This window comes from Pelophylax lessonae (genome assembly GCF_965119305.1).
Source record: "Pelophylax lessonae genome assembly, chromosome: 9".
Lineage (NCBI taxonomy): Eukaryota > Metazoa > Chordata > Amphibia > Anura > Ranidae > Pelophylax > Pelophylax lessonae.
The window spans coordinates 52,311,716-52,333,976 of NC_138776.1; the positions used below are offsets into that span (position 1 = coordinate 52,311,716).

A 22,261-nucleotide genomic window follows, 5' to 3' on the forward strand; every position below is an offset into this window, starting at 1 on the left:
CCATGCGTTAGCAGTTTTGAACAAGTCCACTGCGATTCCTGCTGAAGACACCCCGGTGTTTTTCGGGATGCCTACGGACAAGAGGATGGAGTCCCTTGCCCGTCGTTCCTGTTCTATTGTGGGTTCTATGTTGAAAGCTTTATTTGCTTCACTTATGGCGGCCCAGGCGGTCGCGAGCTGGACGCAGGTGCTTAGGCGTGTCCTGGTGGCTGATTCTGCCCCCCAGGCGACTTTGGATATGGTGGATAAAATCCACCAGGGTGTCATGTATTTGTGTGATGCGGACCTGGATATGGTTCCGTTGGCTGCACGTGTACACAGTGTGGCGGTGTTATGTCGCCGCCTGGTTTGGTTGAAGTGTTGGTCTGTGGATCAATCTTCACGTAAGACCTTGGCCAATCTGCCTTTTGATGGTTCTCGCCTTTTTGGCGAATCCCTGGATGCCCTAATTAAAGGGGTCACGGGGGGTAAGAGCACGCTCTTACCTCAATCCCGCGAGACTAAGACGGCTCCGGGAAAAAAGAATGCCTTCTTTCGGCCCCCTCAGGGGTCCTTTCGTGCCTTTCGGTCACACTTTGGGGCAGCCGTCCATGGGTCAAGGCTCCCGCCAGAAGCCGTGGGCAGGTAAGCAAAAGTCCGGCCAATCCGGTTCTGCGGCCCACAACAGTGCGGCCTGAAGGGGCGCCCTCACCCAATTCACAGGAAATCGTTCGATCTGGCTACTAGATCGAGTTTCTCTCTCGGCCGGAGAGCAGATTTTTTCCCTCAAGTCTTCTGTTATCCCCGGAGCTTTTGCGGGACCTGCATCTAGCGGTGCAGGACCTGAGGGCTCAGGGAGTGGTGGTCCCGGTGCCTCATCGGGACAGATTTCGAGGGTTCTATTCCAATCTGCTCACCGTGCCCAGGAAGGAGGGCAAGGTGCGTCCGATTCTGGACTTGAAGGCGCTGAACCGCTTTGTGCGGGTGCGCAAGTTCCGCATGGAATCCCTGCGGTCGGTGGTGGCTGCCCTGGTTCCGGGGGAGTTCATGGCTTCCATCGACTTGAAGGATGCGTATCTTCACATCCCGATTTTCGAGGGTCACCAGAGGTACCTTCGATTCGCCATAGCGGAAGATCATTACCAATTTGTGGCGTTGCCTTTTGGTCTCGCCTCGGCTCCGAGGGTGTTCACCAAAGTGCTGGCACCGGTTCTGGCTTTGTTGAGGGCCCAGGGCATTTCGGTTCTGGGGTATCTGGACGATATTCTGGTTCGGTCTGCGACCAGCCAGAGTCTGGAGAAGGATCTGTCCGTCACGTTGCAGACTCTGCAGGAGTTTGGTTGGACGATCAATTTTCCAAAGTCGACATTGTGCCCATAGGTTCGGATTTCTTACCTGGGTATGATTCTGGACTCTGTCCAGGCGAAGGTCTTCCTGCCGGAAGAAAAACTCGCAGCTCTTCAGGAGGCAGTCAGGTCCCTCAGGGACGTTCCATCTCCGTCCATTCGGACGTGCATGCGGTGTCTGGGATTGATGGTCTCGGCTTTCGAGGCGATTCCCTTCGCCCAGTTTCACACACGGGATCTCCAAGCGGAGATATTGTCCAAGTGGGACGGGCGTCCGCAGTCTCTGGATCTCCAGATGTCATTGAGTTCTCAGACCAGAAGGGATCTTCTGTGGTGGCTTCAATCCCCCTCAGTATCGGGGGGCAAGTCTTTTCGTCCCCTTTCATGGTCGGTGATCACCACGGACGCCAGCCTGTCTGGCTGGGGTGGTGTCCTGGGCGTTCTGTCCGCCCAGGGTGTTTGGTCGACGGAGGAATCCTCCCTTCCGATCAACGTTCTGGAACTGCGAGCGATACTCCTCTGTCTTCGTCGTTGGACGGACAATCTTCACGGCTACCCGGTTCGGGTGCAGACTGACAATGCCACGGCGGTGGCTTACATCAATCACCAAGGGGGCACCAGGAGTGCCCGGGCGGCTCGTGAAGTGGCCGCGATTCTGTCTTGGGCAGAGACGCATGTCCCGGCAATATCGGCAGTTCACATTCCGGGGGTGGAAATTTGGCAGGCGGTTTATCTGAGCCGCCAGACCCTGGACCAGGGGGAATGGTCCCTTCACCCGGCTGTCTTCCAGATGTTGTGCGCGAGGTGGGGTCTTCCGGAGGTAGACCTGCTCGCGTCTCGTCTGAACAACACAGTACCACGGTTCGTGGCAAGGACGCGCGATCCTCGGGCAGACGCGTCGGACGCGTTGGTTGCCCCGGGGCTTCAGTACCAACTGATGTATGCGTTCCCACCGATTCAATTGCTGTCCAGGTTCCTTCGCGGAACCGACCACGGTGATTCTTGTGGCACCGGACTGGCCTCGCCGGTCCTGGTACGCAGACCTCGTAAATCTGGCAATCGACGCCCCGTGGCGTCTGCCTCTTCGAGAAGATCTTCTGTCACAAGGACCGATCTTCCATCCTGCTTTACAGTCGCTGGCTTTGAAGGCCTGGCTGTTGAAACCGAGGCCCTGAAGAACAGGGGTCTTTCCCCTGAGGTCATTCACACCTTACTAAATGCGAGGAGGTCTTCCTCGGGGAAGGTTTATTACCGTACTTGGCGTATTTTGCCTGGTGCGAATCCAGGGGTTTCTCTCCTGACACTTATTCGGTGTCTAGGGTGTTGCCCTTCCTTCAGACGGGTGTTGACCAGCGTCTGGCGCTGGCCACGATCAAGGGTCAGGTGTCTGCTTTGGCCGTTCTTTTTCAACGGCCTGTGGCATCTGATTCTTTGGTTAGCACTTTTGTGCAGGGGGTACGTCATCTGATCCCTCCTAGGAGGGACCCTCTTCCCCCTTGGGACTTGAATCTAGTTCTATCAGTATTGCAGCGTGCTCCTTTTGAAAGGATCAGGGAGATCTCGCTGTCTTTGTTATCCAAGAAGGTCGCTATCACCTCGGCTCGTCGAGTGTCGGGGCTGGCAGCCTTGTCCTGCAAGTCTCTGTATCTGGTTGTGCATTTGGACAAGGTGGTCTTGCGACCTAACCCTTCTTTTCTTCCAAAAAGGGTTTCGGACTTTCATCTCAATGTGGACATTGTCCTACCTTCGCTTTGCGCGAAGCCGAAGCATCCGACGGAGGTGTTGCTTCACTCCTTGGATGTTGTCCGGGCGATTAGAGTCTATCTCAAATCGACTGAGTCTTTTCGCAAGTCGTATGCCTTGTTTGTCCTTCCAGAAGGTCCTCGGAAGGGCATGGCGGCGTCGGCTTCTACAAACGCCAAATGGATCAGACAGACCATTGATCAGGCCTATGCTTTGAAGGGGAAAGTTCCCCCTGTACCTGTGAAGGCGCACTCTACCAGATCTCTGAGTACGTCTTGGGCCTGTCGTCATGGGGCCTCTGTGGCCCAGGTGTGTAAGGTGGCGACTTGGTCGACCGTACACACTTTCACGATATTCTACAGAGTAGATGTTCAGGCATCGGCTGATGCTTCCTTTGGCCGCAAGGTTCTTAGTGCGGCAGTTCCCTAGAGCCCTTGTTACGGGTTCTTTGGCTTTTTGGGATATTTGTTTTTTCCCTGGGTTTTCTTGCTCCTGTTGAGCGAGTGTTTTGTTCTTATGCCCAACTGGTTTCCTTCCTTTGGTAAGGTTCCTTTCTCTGATGGGGAGACGGCGTTGCCTTGGGCGCGGCTGCGTTCTTCCCACCCCTCATGTTTACACTGCTTTGGGACATCCCCATTGGTGATGAATATGAAGTGGGCGGCGACTGTCGGAGGACGTAAGAGAAAACGGAATTTTTGTAAAATCTTACCTGTAAAATTCCTTTCTCTGAGTCCTCCGACAGTCGCCGCCCCCGCCCCTCTTTTGGGGTTTTGATGTACTCTCTACTGCTATTCCACTGAAACTGAGTTGGATACAGGAAGTGGAGGGTTATGTACTGAGGGGACCACCCCCTGGGGGTGGGATATGTTAAAAGTTTTTGTACTAACATATTCTATTGCCTAGCTACTCCTACGGAATAAAGGACATAACCCCCATTGGTGATGAATATGAAGTGGGCGGCGACTGTCGGAGGACTCAGAGAAAGGAATTTTACAGGTAAGATTTTACAAAAATTCAGTTTTTCGTGGCCGGAACTCCGCTTTAACCCTTTGATCACCACTGTGTTAACACCTTCCCTGCCATTGCCATTATTACAGTAACAGTGCATATTTTCAGCACTGATTATTATGTCACTGGTCCCCCCAAAAGTGTCAAAAATGTCAGGGGTCTGTTGCAATGTCGCAGTCCTGCTAAAAATCGCAGATCGTCTCCATTACTAGTAAAAAAATAAAATAAAAATGACAAATCCTTACCCTGATTAGTAGATGCGATAACTTATGCGCAAACCAATCAAAATACGCTCATTGCGTTTTTTTTTTTTTAACCAAAAATCTGTAGCAGAGTACAAATTTGCCTTAAAGTATGAAACATTTAGATTTTTAATAATTTTTTTGGGAATATTAAATAGCAGAATGTGACAAATAATATTTCTCTATCGTTCATCAACAGACGCAGCCTCATCTCCGCCAGCTGAGTGGGTTATGCTCCTCCCATCAGTAGTAGTCTAGGCAAAAAATTTTGAATGTACACACCCTAGGGGCTGTCCCTCCAGGCATAACTTCCATAGCCCAGCACATCAGTTTGTTTCTGCCTAGAGGAGGAGTAGGACCTAGGTTTCCTCCTGGGACTCTGGTCTCAGGGGGTGACATGTCACCTTATGCTTGCTGGTACCTGTTGTGGTTTCTAAAGCCTTCATGTGTTGGACCCTAGCCGCATGGTTCGTCGTGGGCGCTGCCATCTTAAGTGTGGGAAATGTGATTTTTATCCCCATAGACTTGTATGGGGCAGGGGTAGCCATTTTCCCTGTAGCTTCCTATTGTTTTGTATAGGCATCAATCTTTGTGTAGCCCTGGTGCTATACTCAGCAGTGTAACCTTATTCCGGCGATATCACTTCCTGTGTAGTCATTTCCTACCTGCCTTTCTCTCCATGCTGGTGAAGGATTCAGGAGGATGGTTTATCTGAGGTGGTACAGTACTTGGGGTCCCTGCGGGGATATCCTTGCACCTTTCTGCTGTCAGTTTGGTTTAAAGGGGTTCCCTGCAGACCGCAACGATCGGTGGTGGATACCGCGATCGGCGCTGTTAAAGTGAGAGTACATTGTTTTTTTGAAAATTTCAATATGGAGTCCCAAACTGTGCAATCACCTTCAGACCCACTCTGTGCGACTCCAGGCATTCCAGATCGTGGACGCTGGCCGCGATTTTAACAGCCCTGGAAAGCCTGGCAACTAACGTTGATTTAGTCATGAAAAAGGTTGATAGCTGAAAACGGCCGCTGCCTTCTTCTCATATGCAGGTGTCTTCTGATTCAGAGGCTGATGCGGTCGCCCCCGGATGTCCCCTTGCCTGAGGGGTCGCTTTCCTCAGTCAGATGGTGAAGAGGACCTGTCTTCAGTTGCAGCGTTGGAACGCGCCTTAGTGGAAGCCCTGATTATTTCAGTGCAGGCTACTTTAATATTGGCTGATGAGCCCACTCTGGCAGGTACGCGGGTGGTTTTTGGCTCTCAGAAGTCTCCAAAAGCGGACAGGGATTTCCCTTGTCCTGCCACCCTTCACGATATTGTGAATGACCACTGGCGGCAGCTTAAGCATGTGTTAGTGGTGCCAAAATGCTTTAAACACCGGTACCCTTTTGCCGAAAAGGTTTCCAACCGTTGGATGGTGCCACCTAAAGTGGATCATCCTGTTTCCAGATTGAAAAAAATCTACCCTTGTGCCTGTGGACGATTACCAAGTTTTTACGGATCCAATGGACAGACGGGTAGAATCCGTTTCCCACCATCTTCATGGGGTGGCGGGTTCCATTTTGAAACCATTTTTTTTTGTCACAGATGGTGACAGAATGGGTTATGGGTTTGCGGGAGTCCTTGGACCCCAAGACTGTTCCTCCGGAAAAATGCAACTGTTGGACCAGGTGTTCCAGGCTCTGGTGTTCCTGTTTGATGCTTCTATGGATGTGGCTCCCTTGGTGGCCAGGGTCTCGGCCGTGAGCATTGATTTAAGACTCATGGTTTGGTTGATGAGCTGGTTGGCTGACCGAGCTTCTATGAAAGCCTTAGCTGATCTCCGTTTTCTGGGAGACAGGTTGTTTGGCGACTCATTGGATGAGTTAATCAAGGGCCTAACTGGCGGGAAGAGTACTCTTTTCCCTCGATCCTCCAATGGTAAAACACCCTGTACTAAGCGGAGTCCCTCCTTTTCTGCTCATAAACATTTTTTTCGTGCCTCCTTTGCGCAAAAAAAAAGGTAAGCCGTTCAGAACTTCTGGAGGAGCTAAGAAGCCCTGGGGCAAGCCCAAGGCCGGCCAGTCTGGTGCGGCAGACAAGTCCACTAAAGCATGAAGGAACGCCCTCACCCGTGTCAGGGGTGGCGGAGACGTCTGCACTTCTTACAGGAACCCTGGACTTCCTTCAGGACGATTGGGTTTGCTCTGGGTACAAGATCGAATTCTGGTCCCCGCCAGGGGACAGGTCCTTTAAGTCAAATCTTCACCTGTCTCCAGAGCGTTTGAAGGATCTGCAGGAGGCTGTGCGAGATCTCTTGGCTCAAGAGGTGATTGTGCCGGTTCCACCGCAGGTACGCTCTAGAGGTTTCTATTCAAATCTATTCACTGTGCCCAGAAAGGAGGTGCGTCCTATCCTGAACCTCAAGGCTCTGAACCGCTTTGTGCGGGTGCAGATTTTTCGAATGGAGTCCATTCGGTCGGTGGTGGCATCTTTGAATGAGAGGGGTTTTCTGGCTTCCATTGATCTCATAGATGTGTATCTCCACGTCCCTATATTTGATGTACGTCAGTGATTTCTCCACTTTGCGGTGGCAGAGGAGCACTTTCAATTTGTGGCATTACCCTTTGGTCTCGCCTCGGCTCCCAGAGTTTTTACCAAGGTCCTGGCCCCCCGTGCTGGCCTTGTTACGTTGGCAAGGTATCCCCATTGTGGGATATCTGGACGATCTCCTGTCGTGTGCAATCTTCCATTCAGATCTGCATGTTAACATTTCTATCACCATTCAGACCCTTCAAAAATTTGGGTGGACGATCAATGTCACCAAATCTGCCCTGAATCCATCCTTGCGGTTCACTTATTTGGGCTGATCTTCTGGCGAGGGTCTTCCTTCCCTTGGACAAGCTTCACAAGTTGCAAAGGGCGATCCGGTTGCTGATGGAGGCCTCTCAGTCCTCCTTGCAGGCTTGCATGAGGGCCCTGGGTCTGATGGTCCTGTTTTCTCAGGCTCATACGAGACAGTTGCAGAAAGCGATTCTGTCAAAATAGAACAGAGATCCTCAGGCATTGGACCAGAAGATTCGGTTGAGCCATCTCACAAAGTCGGCTCTTTTGGTGGCTCCAGTCACCTGTCCTGTGCCAGGGCAAGTCCTTCCTGCCGGTGTTTTGGAAGGTGGTCACCACGGGCGCCAGACTGTCAGGCTGGGGTGGAGTGCTGGGGAAGCTCTGTGCCCAGGGGACTTGGGCGATGGAAGAGTCTTCCTTGTCGATCAATATTCTGGAGCTGAGGGCGATCAAGCTCTGCCTGCTTCACTGGACGAGTCGGTAACGTGGCTCTCCGGTTCAGGTCCAGTCGGACAATGACACGGCCGTGGCTTACATCAATCAAGAGGGCACCAGGAGTGACCTGGTGGCCAAAGCGGTTCTGGTGTGGGCGGGACACAATGTTCTGGTTCTCTCCGCAATTCACATCCCGGGTGTGGAGAATTGGCATGCGGATTGCCTCAGTCGTCAGGTGCTGGATCAAGGGGAATGGTCGCTGCAACCGGAGGTGTTTTGTCTCCTGTGTGCCTGGTGCTCGACTCCGGAGATGGATCTGTTTGCGCCAACCCTCAACAGGAAAGTTCAGAGGTTTGTGGCCAGGTCTCGGGATCCTTTGGCCAATGCTGGCTCCTTGGTGTCAGTTATAGAGGGATGCCCGGGTTGGTTAATAAAGAAATGGCAGTGTACCTACATCCCTAGTATGGTGAGTCTAATGGGAATTGTCCTAAAAACCAACCTCCCAGTAGGTATTCAGGAAGGGGACAGGGGAAAGGGGGGGAGTCGGGAAGAGGGGAATAATAGGTGGGACTTTACTGGTACGGTATACAGTCAAGGTAGTCGAAGGTATTATTAAAATTTAAATAACTTTATTACATATCAAGGTTAAAATTGATCATCAAAAACAAAAAACATACATAAGATACAAAATATTGTGTATTACAATGAGCTAGATAAGAGCCAATATACAGTGGGTGAGCATGTAGCTGATGGCGATCCAAGCAAAGGGATTTCCAAACAAGCTGGAGGTATATCTACCTCAACATGTTTCGTGGCGAACCACTTCGTCAGGAGGATTTAATGTGTATATATAATGCTCATTCTGAAGATGACAAAAAACATTTGATCAATAATTCTATCTCAATATATTGGGAAATCTGTGATCAGTATACAAATAAACAGGCAAGCAAAATTATTCACATCGATATGGGAGGATCGCTTTTACCTTATCAGGCAGGCTCAAAAGGGTCACCAGTCAAGGCTTGCAACCATCAAACCCTCTCGCCGGCGAACATGGGCGACACTGAATTTGAAAGTTGAAATTGGTTCATGTTGTAATTTTGGGAGAAAATGATACCGGTGTGAGAAGGAAAGCAGAAATGCAGAACCAAGGAAAAGAACCACCACCTAGGGAGAATAAGAAAAGTACAGAGTGCATGGAGTGGGGTCCAGAGTGTCAGAGATAGCCCAGGGTGTGGTAACCATAGTCCATATAGTTATGATTAAAATAGGATGTAGGCCTTACCAAGGGGATGTAGATAATTGCTCATGGGTGTGGGCTATTTCAAAAGACCCCCGCCGGGACGTGTCACTGCTGAAAAGCCAGCATATCAGGGCCAATTATTTAAGGCTAGCACCTGGATTATAAGAAAGCTCCTAATCCACAGGGGAGTTGCTGTATTGTAATCCACCAGCAGGTGGAGTCAGGTAGTAACTGGCTAAAACAGTGAAAAAGGTACAACGATAGAAGGTAATGAGGTTTTGCCAGATAGTTCAAGCAGGATGTAGGTAAACAGATGGGTAGCACTTACCAGCCACTGATATTAAGACAAGAAACCCGGAAGGGGAGGATCAGGAAACCAACAGCGTTCGCCGCCATTGCCGGCAGCGAACGCTGTTTTATAGTGTCAGCCAGGCTGCGCATGTCGTGACGTCGCATCCGACGTACATGGCCGTGCGCCGCCCAGACCTCCGTGCTGCGCAAGCGCGGTATATCGCGCAGGCGCAGTTGGAGCACGCAAGTAGGGTGTTCCAATAATGGCTATACGTCATCAGACGTTGCCACAACAAAGAGGTCACATGTCCGCCAATCAAGAACAGTCGCACTGCCAAGAGGGTGACCGATGTGAGCCCAGCCTAAAGGGAAAAACAACAGTGCAATTAAAGCCACAATGTATTTGCAATAACAATAAATCAATAACAGGCCCAAAATCAACAGGAAAAACAATATTGACAATTATTTTAAAGCATCATAAAATCACAATTAGATAGACAGTCAAACTGCATATAATAATTATACTCTTATGACCATGACAAATGGTTATGATTTAATGGAGGACTATGAATGGGAAATAGTCCAGAATAGGTATAAGGAAGGGTGGGGGAAGCAAGGGAAGGGGATGAAGGAATGGGGATGTGAATAAAAAGAGAAGAAAAGAAGGCGCAGAGAAAGGAAAAGAGTTAGGAAGTGGGAAAGAAAAGGAAAAAAGGGGAAATAAAATCACGAATAAAATAGGATGGAATTGAATGGGAATAGACCCTTTTCGGGGTGCCAATGGTGGAGATTATAAATGGAATTAGGTCACTAGACCAATAAGGGGTGAATGGGAACACAGACATGTCCCATTCGGAGTCAAAGAAAGGGCTTGTAGCTATTCGTCTCATTGATACCAGGAGGGATAACTGCGTCTAGTTTCTCTATCCAAAGAGTTTCACGCTGTAACAGGTCTCTGTCCCAATTTCCACCCCTGGGATTGGGGGGAACCACATCTAGGGCGTAAAACTTTACCACATCTGTTTTGTATTTATGATGTAGGCCGATATGTCTGCCTACGGCTGTAAGCTTGCCTGTATTGGAGCAATAGAGGTGTTCCCCTATTCTTTGTCTTAATTCACGTCGGGTTTTGCCTACATAATGAGCCTTGCATTGACACGTCATCAAATAAATAACCCCTTCACTGATTTTTCGGTTCTGGGATGACCTATGTGTCTACACGCTCGGAAACATCTCCCCTGTATCCTCTTGTAACTAGGTGTGATATGGTTCTGCATTTCTGCTTTCCTTCTCACACCGGTATCATTTTCTCCCAAAATTACAACATGAACCAATTTCAACTTTCAAATTCAGTGTCGCCCATGTTCGCCGGCGAGAGGGTTTGATGGTTGCAAGCCTTGACTGGTGACCCTTTTGAGCCTGCCTGATAAGGTAAAAGCGATCCTCCCATATCGATGTGAATAATTTTGCTTGCCTGTTTATTTGTATACTGATCACAGATTTCCCAAGATATTGAGATAGAATTATTGATCAAATGTTTTTTGTCATCTTCAGAATGAGCATTATATATACACATTAAATCCTCCTGACGAAGTGGTTCGCCACGAAACATGTTGAGGTAGATATACCTCCAGCTTGTTTAGAAATCCCTTTGCTTGGATCGCCATCAGCTACATGCTCACCCACTGTATATTGGCTCTTATCTAGCTCATTGTAATACACAATATTTTGTATCTTATGTATGTTTTTTGTTTTTGATGATCAATTTTAACCTTGATATGTAATAGTTATTTACATTTTAATAATACCTTCGACTACCTTGACTGTATACCGTACCAGTAAAGTCCCACCTATTATTCCCCTCTTCCCCCCTCCCCCCCTTTCCCCTGTCCCCTTCCTGAATACCTACTGGGAGGTTGGTTTTTAGGACAATTCCCATTAGACTCTCCTTGGTGTCAGTATCGCCTGATATATGCCTTCCCTCTGCTAGTTCTCCTGCTAAAGGTTTTTTCGCAGGGTGGCGATGGAAGGCATTCTGGTCATTCTGGTGGCACCAGACTGGCCTCAGTGGTCTTGGTACGCAGAGCTGGTAAAAATGATCGTGGATCCTCCATGGCGTCTTCCTCTGCGGGAAGATGTAGTATCTCAAGGACCGATCTTCCATCCTGCTTTATGGACGCTGGCGTTAACGGCTTGGCTGTTGAAAGCAAGGTATTGAGGGATAGAGGTCTCTCTGATTCGGTGATTCCTACCCTTTTGAAGGCCAGGAAGTCGACGTCTAGGAAGATCTATCATCGTACGTGGAAATCGTACATTTCTTAGCTATTTACGTCCAACGTCCGTTGGCTACTCATAGTTTGATATACACCTTCATTCGGCTACTCATAGTTTGATACACACCTTCATTCAGCGGGTGCGTCATCTGGCCCCTCCGAAGAGATCCCCAGTACTGCCGTGGTATCTTAATCTGGTTTTGTCTGTTCTTAAAAAGCCTCCTTTTGAGAATATTCGGGAGATTTCTCTGCTTTTTGTCACAGAAAGTTGCCTTCCTAGAGTCTCTGAGTTGCTGGTGCTTTCCTATCCACCTTATTTGGTGGTCCACAGGGATAAACTGGTCCTCCGACCTAATCCGTCTTTTCTCCCTAAGGTGGTGTAGGATTTTCATCTTAATGTGAGGACATCGTGTTACCTTCCTTATGTCCCAACCCTAAACATCCCAAGGTGATTGCCTTGCACTCTCTGGATGCATTAATAGTTTATCTGATGGTTACTGTGTCCTTCAGGAAGTCGGACTTTCTCTTTGTCCTTTAGGACGGTCCTCGCAATGGTTTGGCTGCATTCGCTGCGACCATTTCGAGATGGATCAGGCAGACAGTTGGTCAGGCTTATTCAATCAAGGGTCAGGTTGCTCCTTTCCCTGTGATGGCGCATTCTACTAGAGCGCTTATTGCCTCTTTGGCTTTTCGCCATCAGGCCTCTGTTGTACAAGATTGTAAGGCAGTGACTTGGTCGTCTGTGCACACCTTTAAAAAATTTTTCAAGGTGGATTTGTTGGCATCTTCGGATGCCTCTTTTGGCCGCAAGGTTTTGTAGGCTTCTGTTTTCATAAGAGAATGTTTTTTTGTTATTCTCTTAGGCGTCTTTTTCCTAAGTGAGCTACTGTTTGGTTGAGATCTATGTTGCCCGGTTGGCTAGGTTTAGCCGCTTGGAGTTGACGTTACTCTCTGGTTGGGTTTTCCCCACCCCTCATGCCTATACTGCTTTGGGACGTCCCTCTCAGCTGTTGAGGCTGCGTCTGTCGATGGACGATAGAGAAAATAAGATTTTTTTTTAAGATCTTCTTGTAAAATCTTTTTCTCTGATGTCCATCGACAGACGCAGCACCTGCCCCTCTTTGGGGTTGGTTCTTTTGTCGTCACTGCTTTAAAACTAAACTGATGTGCTGGGCAGTGGGGGTTATTCTTGGAGGGACAGCAACTAAGGCGTGTACATTCAAAATATCCTGCCTAGACTACTGATGGGAGGAGCATAACCCATTCAGCTCATGGAGTTGAGGCTGCGTCTGTTGATGGACATCAGAGAAAAAGATTTTACGGTAAGATCTTACAAAAAGCCTGTATTTGGTTTATAGCGCAAAAAAAAAAAAAAACGCACATGTGATCAAATACCACCAAAAGAAAGCTCTATTTGTGGGAAAAAAAGGACATTGATTTTATTTTGGTACAGCCTCGCATGACTGAGTAGTTGTCTGTTAAATTAACGCAGTGCTGAATCGCAAAAAATGGCCTGGCCATTAAGGGGAGCAAATCCTTTCGGTCCAGAACTGGATAATGAACCACCCCACGACTGACCATTTTTTAATGGCTGGTTAAGGCACACTCCATTCTTAATGGATGATTTAAAATGTCCTTTATTACAGTGCATCTTTGGTCAACTCGGATCATAGACAAAATTGAAAGAGCGCAATCTATTTTGTGTTTGCTATTTTGTGTAGCCAACCAGTGTTTTTGTTTAATCACTGCCAGTGTTTCCAGAGCTGCTAACCATAGCCAATGCTGCTGATCACAGCCAGTGTTTCCAAACAAAAAAGCAGCAAAAAGTGAAATCGTCAAAAGACTCTCCATGTCTGTCAAATACATTTCTGTGTCCGCTTCCCAGAATGGTTTCAAGGGAGGGGGGGGGGGGGTGTCTACTGTACTGGCATTTCAGGGTCTCCAAAAATGTGATGGTCAAGAAATGAGAGGTTTCAGTTTATGCTCCTTTTAATGATAAGGCCTCGTGCACACAGGGCATTTGAAAAAAATGAGTTGCAGAGCCACTGCTAATGCCAGGAAAAAGCATCTGTAAAATGTGCTTTTAGTAGCTTTTTCAATTGGCGTTAATGCACGTTTGGCCAAGTTGGCTTTTAGCATCGATTTTCTGCCTCCATTCAAAATTAGCGGTTGCCTATGAGTCGTCTTTGATACGGCTTTCAGCCCATTGATTTCAATGGAAGTAGCATCATCCAGATCTGACTTGTGCGACTTGCGCTCTTAGGATCTTGAGGGGGAACTGCATGCCAATATGGGAAAAAAACGGTGTTGGGGTCCCCCCCCCCCAGGTTCCAAGCCAGGCCCTTACGGTCTGGTATGGATTTTGAGGGGAGCCCTACGCCGAAAAAATTGCATGGGTACTCCCCAAAAGCCATACCAGACCCTTAAACGAGCATGCAGTCTGGCAGGTCAGGAAAGGGGAGGGGACGAGCGAGTGGCCCCACCCCTCCTGGACCATATCAGGCCACATGCCCTCAACATGGGGGGTGGGTGTGCGCTTTGATACAGGGGGCTCTGCACCCCCCACCCTAAAGTACCTTGTCCCCATGTTGATGAGGACAAGGGCCTCTTCCCGACAACCCTGGACGGTGGTTATGGGGGTCTGCGGGCAGGGGGCTTATCGGAATCTTGATGCCTCCTGTAACAAGCCCACCCCCTCCCCCCCAGATCCCTGACTCCCTCCCTATGTGAATGAGTATACATAGGAAGGGAATATGGGGGCGACAGTGTGGGCTAGATACATGTTGTGCCATCCTCCCAGGTAAATATATGAAAAAAAAAAAAGGAAAATTGGTCCCAATGGGGTTTGAGCGAGGCATACACATATGCAGGGAGTAAAGACGATAAAATATAATGTTATATATAAAATAGATACATTTTATTGAACATGTCATAAAAGGATGAGTGAACAACAAATCAGACCAAATAAAAAGCATAATCTCGATGACAACAGTAGTGTTTATCTGTGCAATGAGTTTGTAAACTAAACTGCACTCAAAAGTATATGAGCCTACTTATAGTGATTCAAACTGATTATCCCAACATGTTTAGAAATCCTGAAGCGATTTCTTCATCGGGGGGAAGAAGGAGCACAGAGTTGTCTATTTTTTAGAAATAATGCAAAATATCAACATGGCATAGTCTAAATAAGTACAGTAATGTGTTTACATTATAGGTATACAATAAAGTTTTACAGTCAAGCAAAATCAACCACGCGTGACTAAGTGAGCCATGGTAAATAAAGTAATATCTACCACACCGGAGAATGCCATCCAGAATCAAAAAGCATATGCCAAAATCTCCAGGGAGTATAGAGGGATTAGAATATGGGGTGCAGCTTTTATGTAACCCCAAAAGGGGGTTGACTTGGGTCAAACAAAGGCCTGATCATGAAATGGTGGAAGAGAGGATCAGTAGTAGCTCAGTTTCACCGAATGTGCCAATATTGCGCCCCCTGGTTGCTTACGAGGATCACCCTATAGAAACAGGGGAAGTCCAATATGGGTGTCAGACAGACTGAAGATAAAAAAGGGGAGGGGGGGGATATATTGAAAAAATAGGTGCCTAGGGTATTAATAGAATAATAGTATATGTTTTGTTTGAGCTTAGTGGGATGAAAGTGATATAGCTATGCATGCTTGATTGTGTTTTGGCCAATGTGTAATGTGTGTTTAATTTGGAGGGCGGGAAGAAGGGTTGTGTTTTACACAGTGCTCAGTGTCTTTGTTCTATTGCAGGCCATGCACTTCCGTGTCGCCCATGCTCTTGTGCCCCCCTGCGGCTGGTCTCCTGAATGTCTTGTAGATTTGAAGAGAATGCTTATGGGACAGAAGTTTTTATTCCGCATTGTTCAGGTGGAAGACGAGGAACTGCCACGATATTCGGTTGAAGTTTCTTTACCAAAGTCAGGTGTGAACTTCTGCTTGTCTTGCACAGCACTGCAAAAATTGTGGGTGACTGCATAGCGATTGTCCTTGTGTTTGGATGGAGCAAAGGAGGTTGTTATCCCCTGTCAAATTTATTTCTGTTTTATTCATTGATGGACACAGCTCCTGATCTTCTTAACCATTGGGTTATACTGCCCCCTACAGGAGTAGGAAGTTAGGCTGGAAAAAAACTTGACTACGCCTATGGGGCAGTCCCATGGGGTATACTCCCACTTCCTGCTATAGGTACTCCATTATTTTCTGCCTAGTCAGGAGTAAGGACCTAGTTCCTTGCTGGAATCTCTGGTCCTGGCAATTTTTTTATTTCAAATATAATTTTCTCTTACGTCCTCCGACAGTCGCCGCCCACTCCCAAGTCTTCACCAATGGGTATTGACCTTTGCTCCTTAGGAGTAGCTAGGCAACAAGAATTGTTAATACAAAAGCTTTTAGCATAGACACACCCCTAGGGGCTGTTCCCTCAGTCAATACCTCCCTGCACCAGCATTCCCAACTCAGTTTGATCTTGCCTAGCTTAGGAGTAGCTGGCTTTCCTGTGCTGGGGCTCAGTCTCAGCCTTCTACCCTTTATTTGATTTTATTTCAAGTATTTTTTTCTTTTCTTTACTAGCTGTTGTTTTGTCAGCTTTAGTTTAGGGATCTTCGGATGAAGAATCATCATGCGGAGCTGGGTCTCGGACTGGCCGCCCTGGATCCCAGGGCTGATAGCCAGATGGATCCTCAGCCTGCCATCGAGCGTTCAGCTTAGGTTTGCCCTGGCACATTGAACGACCCATCCCTGTTCGCTGCAGGGATGCTGCCTGTGAGGTGGCTACCTCACTGGACGCCAGCTGCGGTCTATGGCTGCAGTCCACAAGCGTCCTGGCTGCGGCACTCCCTGTCTGCCTTGATAGCAGTTTGTCGCCAGAGACGGCTCCCCACGCCATCTGGTACGGTAAGCACCTTCTGTGTGGGGACCTTCTGTGTGGGTGTCAGTCTGTGGCTGTGTAGTACCCTCCATGTCTGTGTAAATGCGGGCTCCCTGTCAGGTCCCTGTATGGCTGCACTGCCTGTGGGCTGCGAGGGGGGGCCTTACTGCCCTGCTGTGAGTTATGCTCTGGGTGCAGTTCTGGGTGCAGACATGTGTGTGCGGCGGCCGCTGCGGCGATCCGCCATTTTCTTTGCTTGTATGCTGTGACTGGCCCTGTCCCTGTACAGCGCCGTGTTTTGGCGCCATTCGCCGCCATTTTGGTGGGCCGTGCTCGTCCGAGCACATGTCGGCGCCATGTTCCTGTAGCCTCATCCCTCGGCCGGGCGGCCATGTTTGCGGAGCCTCATGGGCTATATCAGTCAGCCAGCTTTTGCATCACTTCCTCTTTCTCTGGGAACAGCGATCGGTGGCAGCAGCCTGTTGTGCTCTCTCCAGGTTTTTACCTTCTTTGTCCTGTCATTCCTTGCTCAGTGTTATCTTTCCCTGCGGGGTCGGTGCATACAGTAGTGTACGGTGGGCTGCGCTCGCCGTGGTGTTAAAGGGCCAGTACCTTTTTTGCTTTTCATTACTGGGGCATGGATTCTCAGGATAGCAAGTTTCCCCCCGCCCTGGTGGGGGACCAGGGGGCTGCTGCACCCCCCGAGGGGGCCGATCTGAACGCTATAGTGGCTTCCTTAGTGTCTCAGGTGCAGATGCTGATGGCTGAACGATCCGCAAAAAGGGCCAGGGTATCCATTTCCTCTGATTCAGAGGGCGATGTGGCTGCTGTGGCTGGCGTACCCTTCTCGGGGTCCCGCTCATCTTTGGACCTTCTGGGGTCCGAGGGGGAGGCAGAGGTGGAGGGGGTTGATGTTTCTCCCCCTGGCTCGCCTGAAGAGCTTGCACTCATGAATGAGCTGATTGCTTCCATTAAAGATACCTTGCACCTAGAGGATGAGCCTACTCCTCCTGCTAGGGTGTCCTCTTTTGGAACGCAGAGGACTCGAAAATCAGCGCAGGTTTTTCCCTGTCCTGCTTAATTTCACCATACTGTTAATGAACAGTGGCGCAATTTAAAGAAGCCCTTTACTGTGCCAAATAAGTTTAAACTGCTTTATCCGTTTGCGCCCTCCACCGACGAGCGTTGGTGTGTGGCGCCTCAGGTGGATCACGCGGTGGCCTTTTTGAACAAGGCTACTGCGGTGCCTTCTGAGGATACCCCGGTTTTCCGGGACCCTACGGACAGGAGAATGGAGTCTCTTGCCCGTCATGCCTATATGGTTGCTGGTTCTATGCTGAAGCCTATTTTTGCTTCCATTATGGCGGCACAGGCTGTTACAGATTGGACGAAGATGCTTAGACGCACCTTGGTGGCTGATTCAGCTTCGCCTACCACGTTGGCTATGGTGGACCAGATCCATCAGGGTGTCATGTACTTGTGTGATGCGGACTTGAACTTAGCTCCCTTGGCTGGCCGCCTGTCCAGCGTGGCGATACTGAACCGTCGTCTGATTTGGCTGAAAAATTGGTCGGTCGACCAATCTTCTCGCAAGACGCTGGCGGATTTTCCCTACGTGGGATCTCGCCTTTTTGGCGAGGCTTTGGATACTCTGATGAAAGGGGTTACGGGGGGCAAGAGTACTCTCCTACCCCAGTCTCACAAGCATAAGTCCTTCCGTGGTAAACGGAATTCCTCGTCTAGGCCCTCTCAGGGGTCCTTTCGTGCCTTTAGGTCACAATCCAAGGGCAAGCCCTTCAAAGGCCAAGGCTCCCAGAAGAAGCCGTGGGCAGGGAAGCAGAAGTCCGGCCAGTCCGGTTCGACTTCCCATACCACTTCCGCCTGAAGGGGCGCCCTCACCCGTTTCTGGGGTGGGGGGACGTCTGCGCGGTTTCCCACAACCTTGGCTGACCCGCATTCGGGACAGCTGGGTTCAGGAAATCGTTCGATCTGGTTACAAGATCGAATTTCTCTCTCGGCCGGCGGGCAGATTTTTTCCCTCAAATCTTCAGCTGTCTCCGGAGCGCTTGCAGGATCTGCACCGGGCGGTGCGGGCCCAAGGGGTAGTTGTTCCGGTGCCTCATTGGGACAGATTTCGGGGGATTTACTCCAATCTGTTCACCGTTCCCAGAAAGGAGGGCAAACTGCGTCCGATTCTGGACTTGAAAGCTCTAAACCGCTATGTGCGGGTTCGCAAGTTCCGCATGGAATCCCTGCGCTCAGTGGTGGCTGTCCTGAGTCCGGGGGAATTCATGGCCTCCATCGATCTGAAGGATGCGTACCTACACATCCCCATTTTCGAGGGTCACCAGAGGTACCTTCGATTCGCCATTGCGGAGGATCACTACCAATTTGTGGCGTTACCTTTCGGTCTCGCTTCGGCTCCGCGGGTTTTTATCAAGGTGCTGGCGCCGGTTCTGGCCCAGTTGCGAGCACAGGGCATTGCTGTCTTGGGGTATCTGGACGATATCATGATACGGTCAAACGCCAGTCAGAGCCTGGTGACCGACCTGTCAACCACGATGCGGACACTGCAGGAGTTCGGTTGGACTATAAACATTCCTAAGTCGACTCTGTGTCCTTCGGTTCGTCTTCCCTACCTGGGAATGATTCTGGACTCTGTCCAAGCAAAGGTCTTCCTGCCGAACGACAAGCTTCGGACTCTTCAGGACGAGGTCAGGTCCCTCAGGGACAACCAGCACTCGTCTCTCCGGACATGCATGGGATGTCTGGGTTTAATGGTCTCGGCTTTCGAGGCGATCCCTTTTGCCCAGTGTCACACGCGGGGTCTCCAAGCGGAGATTCTTGCCAAGTCGGACGGGCGGCCGCAATCCCTGGATCTGCGGATCTCGTTGAGCCACAGCACCAGAAGGGATCTTCTGTGGTGGCTCCAGTCCCCGGTGGTGTCGGGGGGCAAGTCTTTTCGTCCATTGTTGTGGACAGTCCTTCACCCGGATGTCTTCCTGATGTTGTGCGCGAAGTGTGGTTCTCCGGATGTGGACCTGTTCGCATCTCGTCTAAACAACAAAGTGGAAAGGTTCGTGGCAAGGACGCGCGATCCTCAGGCAGGCGCCTCAGACGCGTTAGTGGCGCCGTGGCATCAGTATCGTCTGATGTATGCTTTTCCACCGATTCAACTACTGTCCAGGCTGCTTCGCAGATTGGCCTCGGAACCGCACACAGTGATTCTGGTGGCACCGGACTGGCCTCGCCGGTCTTGGTACGCAGACCTCGTAAATCTGCCAGTCGACGCTCCGTGGCGCCTGACGCTTCGGGAAGACCTTCTGTCTCAGGGGCCGATATTCCATCCTGCTTTACAGTCGCTGGCTTTAACGGCCTGGCTGTTGAGAGCCAGGTCCTGAAGGATAGGGGTCTCTCCCCTGAGGTCATTCCCACTTTGATCAAGGCTAGAAAAGCCTCTTCGGGGAAAATTTACTACCGTACTTGGAAGGTGTACTTTGCCTGGTGTGAGTCCAGGGGGTATTCCCCTCGCTCATACTCGGTGTCGAGGGTGTTGGCTTTCCTCCAAACTGGAGTGGACCAGCGTTTGGCGTTGGCCACAATTAAGGGTCAGATTTCTGCGCTGGCCGTTCTTTCAACGCCCTGTGGCGTCAAATTCATTGGTTAGCACCTTTGTTCAGGGGTTGCGACATTTGGCCCCTTCTAGGAGGGAACCTTTGCCTCCATGGGACTTGAACTTGGTTCTGTCCGTGTTACAACAGGCTCCCTTTGAAAAGATCAGGGAGATCTCGTTGTCTCTGTTGTCCAAAAAGGTTGCCTTTTTGGTGGCGATCACTTCGGCTCGCAGGGTGTCGGAGCTGGCGGCTTTGTCCTGCAGCTCTCCCTACCTGGTGATTCACAAGGATAAGGAGGTGGCCTTGCGACCTAACCCATCTTTTCTTCCGAAAAGGATCTCGGAGTTTCACCTTAATGAAGACATTGTCTTGCCTTCGCTCTGCGCGAAGCCTAAGCATCCGAAGGAGGTTGCCTTACATTCCTTGGATGTTGTCCGGGCGATCAGGGTTTACCTGTCGTCCACTAAATCTTTTCGCAAGTCGGATTCCCTCTTTGTCCTTCCTGAGGGACCTCGGAAGGGCATGGCGGCGTCGGCTGCGACCATCGCCAAATGGATCAGACAGATCATTGAGCAAGCCTATGCCTTGAAGGGGAAGGTTCCACCTTTCCCTGTGAAAGCGCACTCTACCAGATCCTTGAGTACGTCTTGGGCTTACCATCATCAGGCTTCTGTGGCCCAGGTGTGTAAGGCGGCGACTTGGTCGTCCGTTCACACCTTCTCAAAATTCTATAAGGTTGCTGTTCAGGCATCGGCCGAAGCCTCCTTTGGCCGTAAAGTTCTCAGTGCGGCAGTTTCTTAGGGACCCTTGTTTTTTATTGGGGTGTTTTACCCCTGGGTTACTTGTCTTTCCTGGGTTGTTGCTCCTGTTGTGCACGTGTTCCTGTTGCCCAGTTGGTTCTCTTACTGTGGTAAGGTTCCTTTTTCTGATGTGGGTACTGTGTTGCCTTTTCTACGGTTGCGTCTCCCACCCCTCATGTCTACACTGCTTTGGGACGTCCCATTGGTGAAGACTTGGGAGTGGGCGGCGACTGTCGGAGGACGTAAGAGAAAACTGGATTTTTATAAAATCTTACCGTAAAATTCCTTTCTCTGAGTCCTCCGACAGTCGCCGCCCCCTCCCCTCTTTTAGGGTTTTTGTGTTCTCTTACTGCTATGCTGCCAAACTGAGTTGGGAATGCTGGTGCAGAGAGGTATTGACTGAGGGGACAGCCCCTAGGGGTGTGTCTATGCTAAAAGCTTTTTGTATTAACAATTCTTGTTGCCTAGCTACTCCTACGGAGCAAAGGTCAATACCCATTGGTGAAGACTTGGGAGTGGGCGGCGACTGTCCGAGGACTCAGGAATTTTACGGTAAGATTTTACAAAAATTCAGTTTTTTTCCTGTTTTTATTATTTTTTTCCTGTGAGAACTACAATCAAGTGCCGGACTGGGGGACGAACTGGATAATCTAGATCCTTGGGGGGCCCCCCCCCAGTCTGGCCTGGGAGCGCGTGCGGACCGCAGCTCCACGCTAGGTCGGCTGCAACATCGCTCCACTGGACGGGGGCTGGCCTGCGAGTTAAACGTCTCCCGAGGACGCATACGTACTGGCTTTGGCCTGTGTTGCAGCATTTCCTCCTGTTTGAGAGCACCCACGTTATGATGGAGCGGTGTCCTGTCCTTGATGTCTATGGATGCTTAGAATTCCTTTCCCTGTAGGGAGGCTATGACTGAACGAACGTTCAGAAACTGGTTTAAAGCTTTGAGATCTAGAATAGGCCTCATCCCCGCTGGGTTTGGGGATTATGAACAGGTTTGAGTAAAAATCATTGAACCTTCTCTGGAACCTCGGTTATCATCCTTTGAGCTGTCAGGTGGATCTAATGCCCGAAAGAGGCTTTATTTCTCTTACGTCCTCCGACAGTCGCCGCCCCTCATAAGTCATCACTATTGGGTATTGACTTCCGCTCCGCAGGAGTAGCTAGGCATGAGACTTAGTTAAAAGAACAAAAGCATTTAGCATAGACACACACGGGGGCTGTCTCACTGGTCAATACCCCTCTGCAGTAATCCCTCCCAACTCAGTTTGTCTCTGCCTAGCGTCAGGAGTAGTCAGGCTTCCCTGTGCTGGGGCTTCAGTCTCAGCCTTTCTAATCTTTTCTTTGATTTTTATTTGCAGAATGTCAGTTTTTCCTAAAACGTCTTTCAGGACAGCACCTTAGAGAGATGGCCGAGGAACACCTCTGTGGGGAGCTGGGCTCTCAAGGTGCTATCCTGAGAGACCGGGCTTCCTACGTCCACCTACCCTTTTTGGAGATGATTGCTTCCTCCCATTCACGCGACCGACTGCAGTGCATGGTCTCCTTCTTCCTCTTCAGTGCTCTAGGCTGAGC

The 22,261-nt window shown here is 49.8% G+C and overlaps 1 protein-coding gene across 1 annotated transcript in view; it reads left to right on the top strand.

The window, feature by feature from the left end:
• TDRD1 (tudor domain containing 1) overlaps window positions 1-22,261 on the top strand; it is a gene marked incomplete at both ends in the record, with an annotated part of 265,551 nt that overhangs the window by 23,862 nt on the left and 219,428 nt on the right. Inside the window, one exon of the mRNA XM_082268836.1 lies at window positions 15,156-15,327. Within this exon, the coding sequence (XP_082124962.1) occupies window positions 15,156-15,327 (172 nt within the window). The remainder of the gene's footprint in view (window positions 1-15,155; window positions 15,328-22,261) is intronic.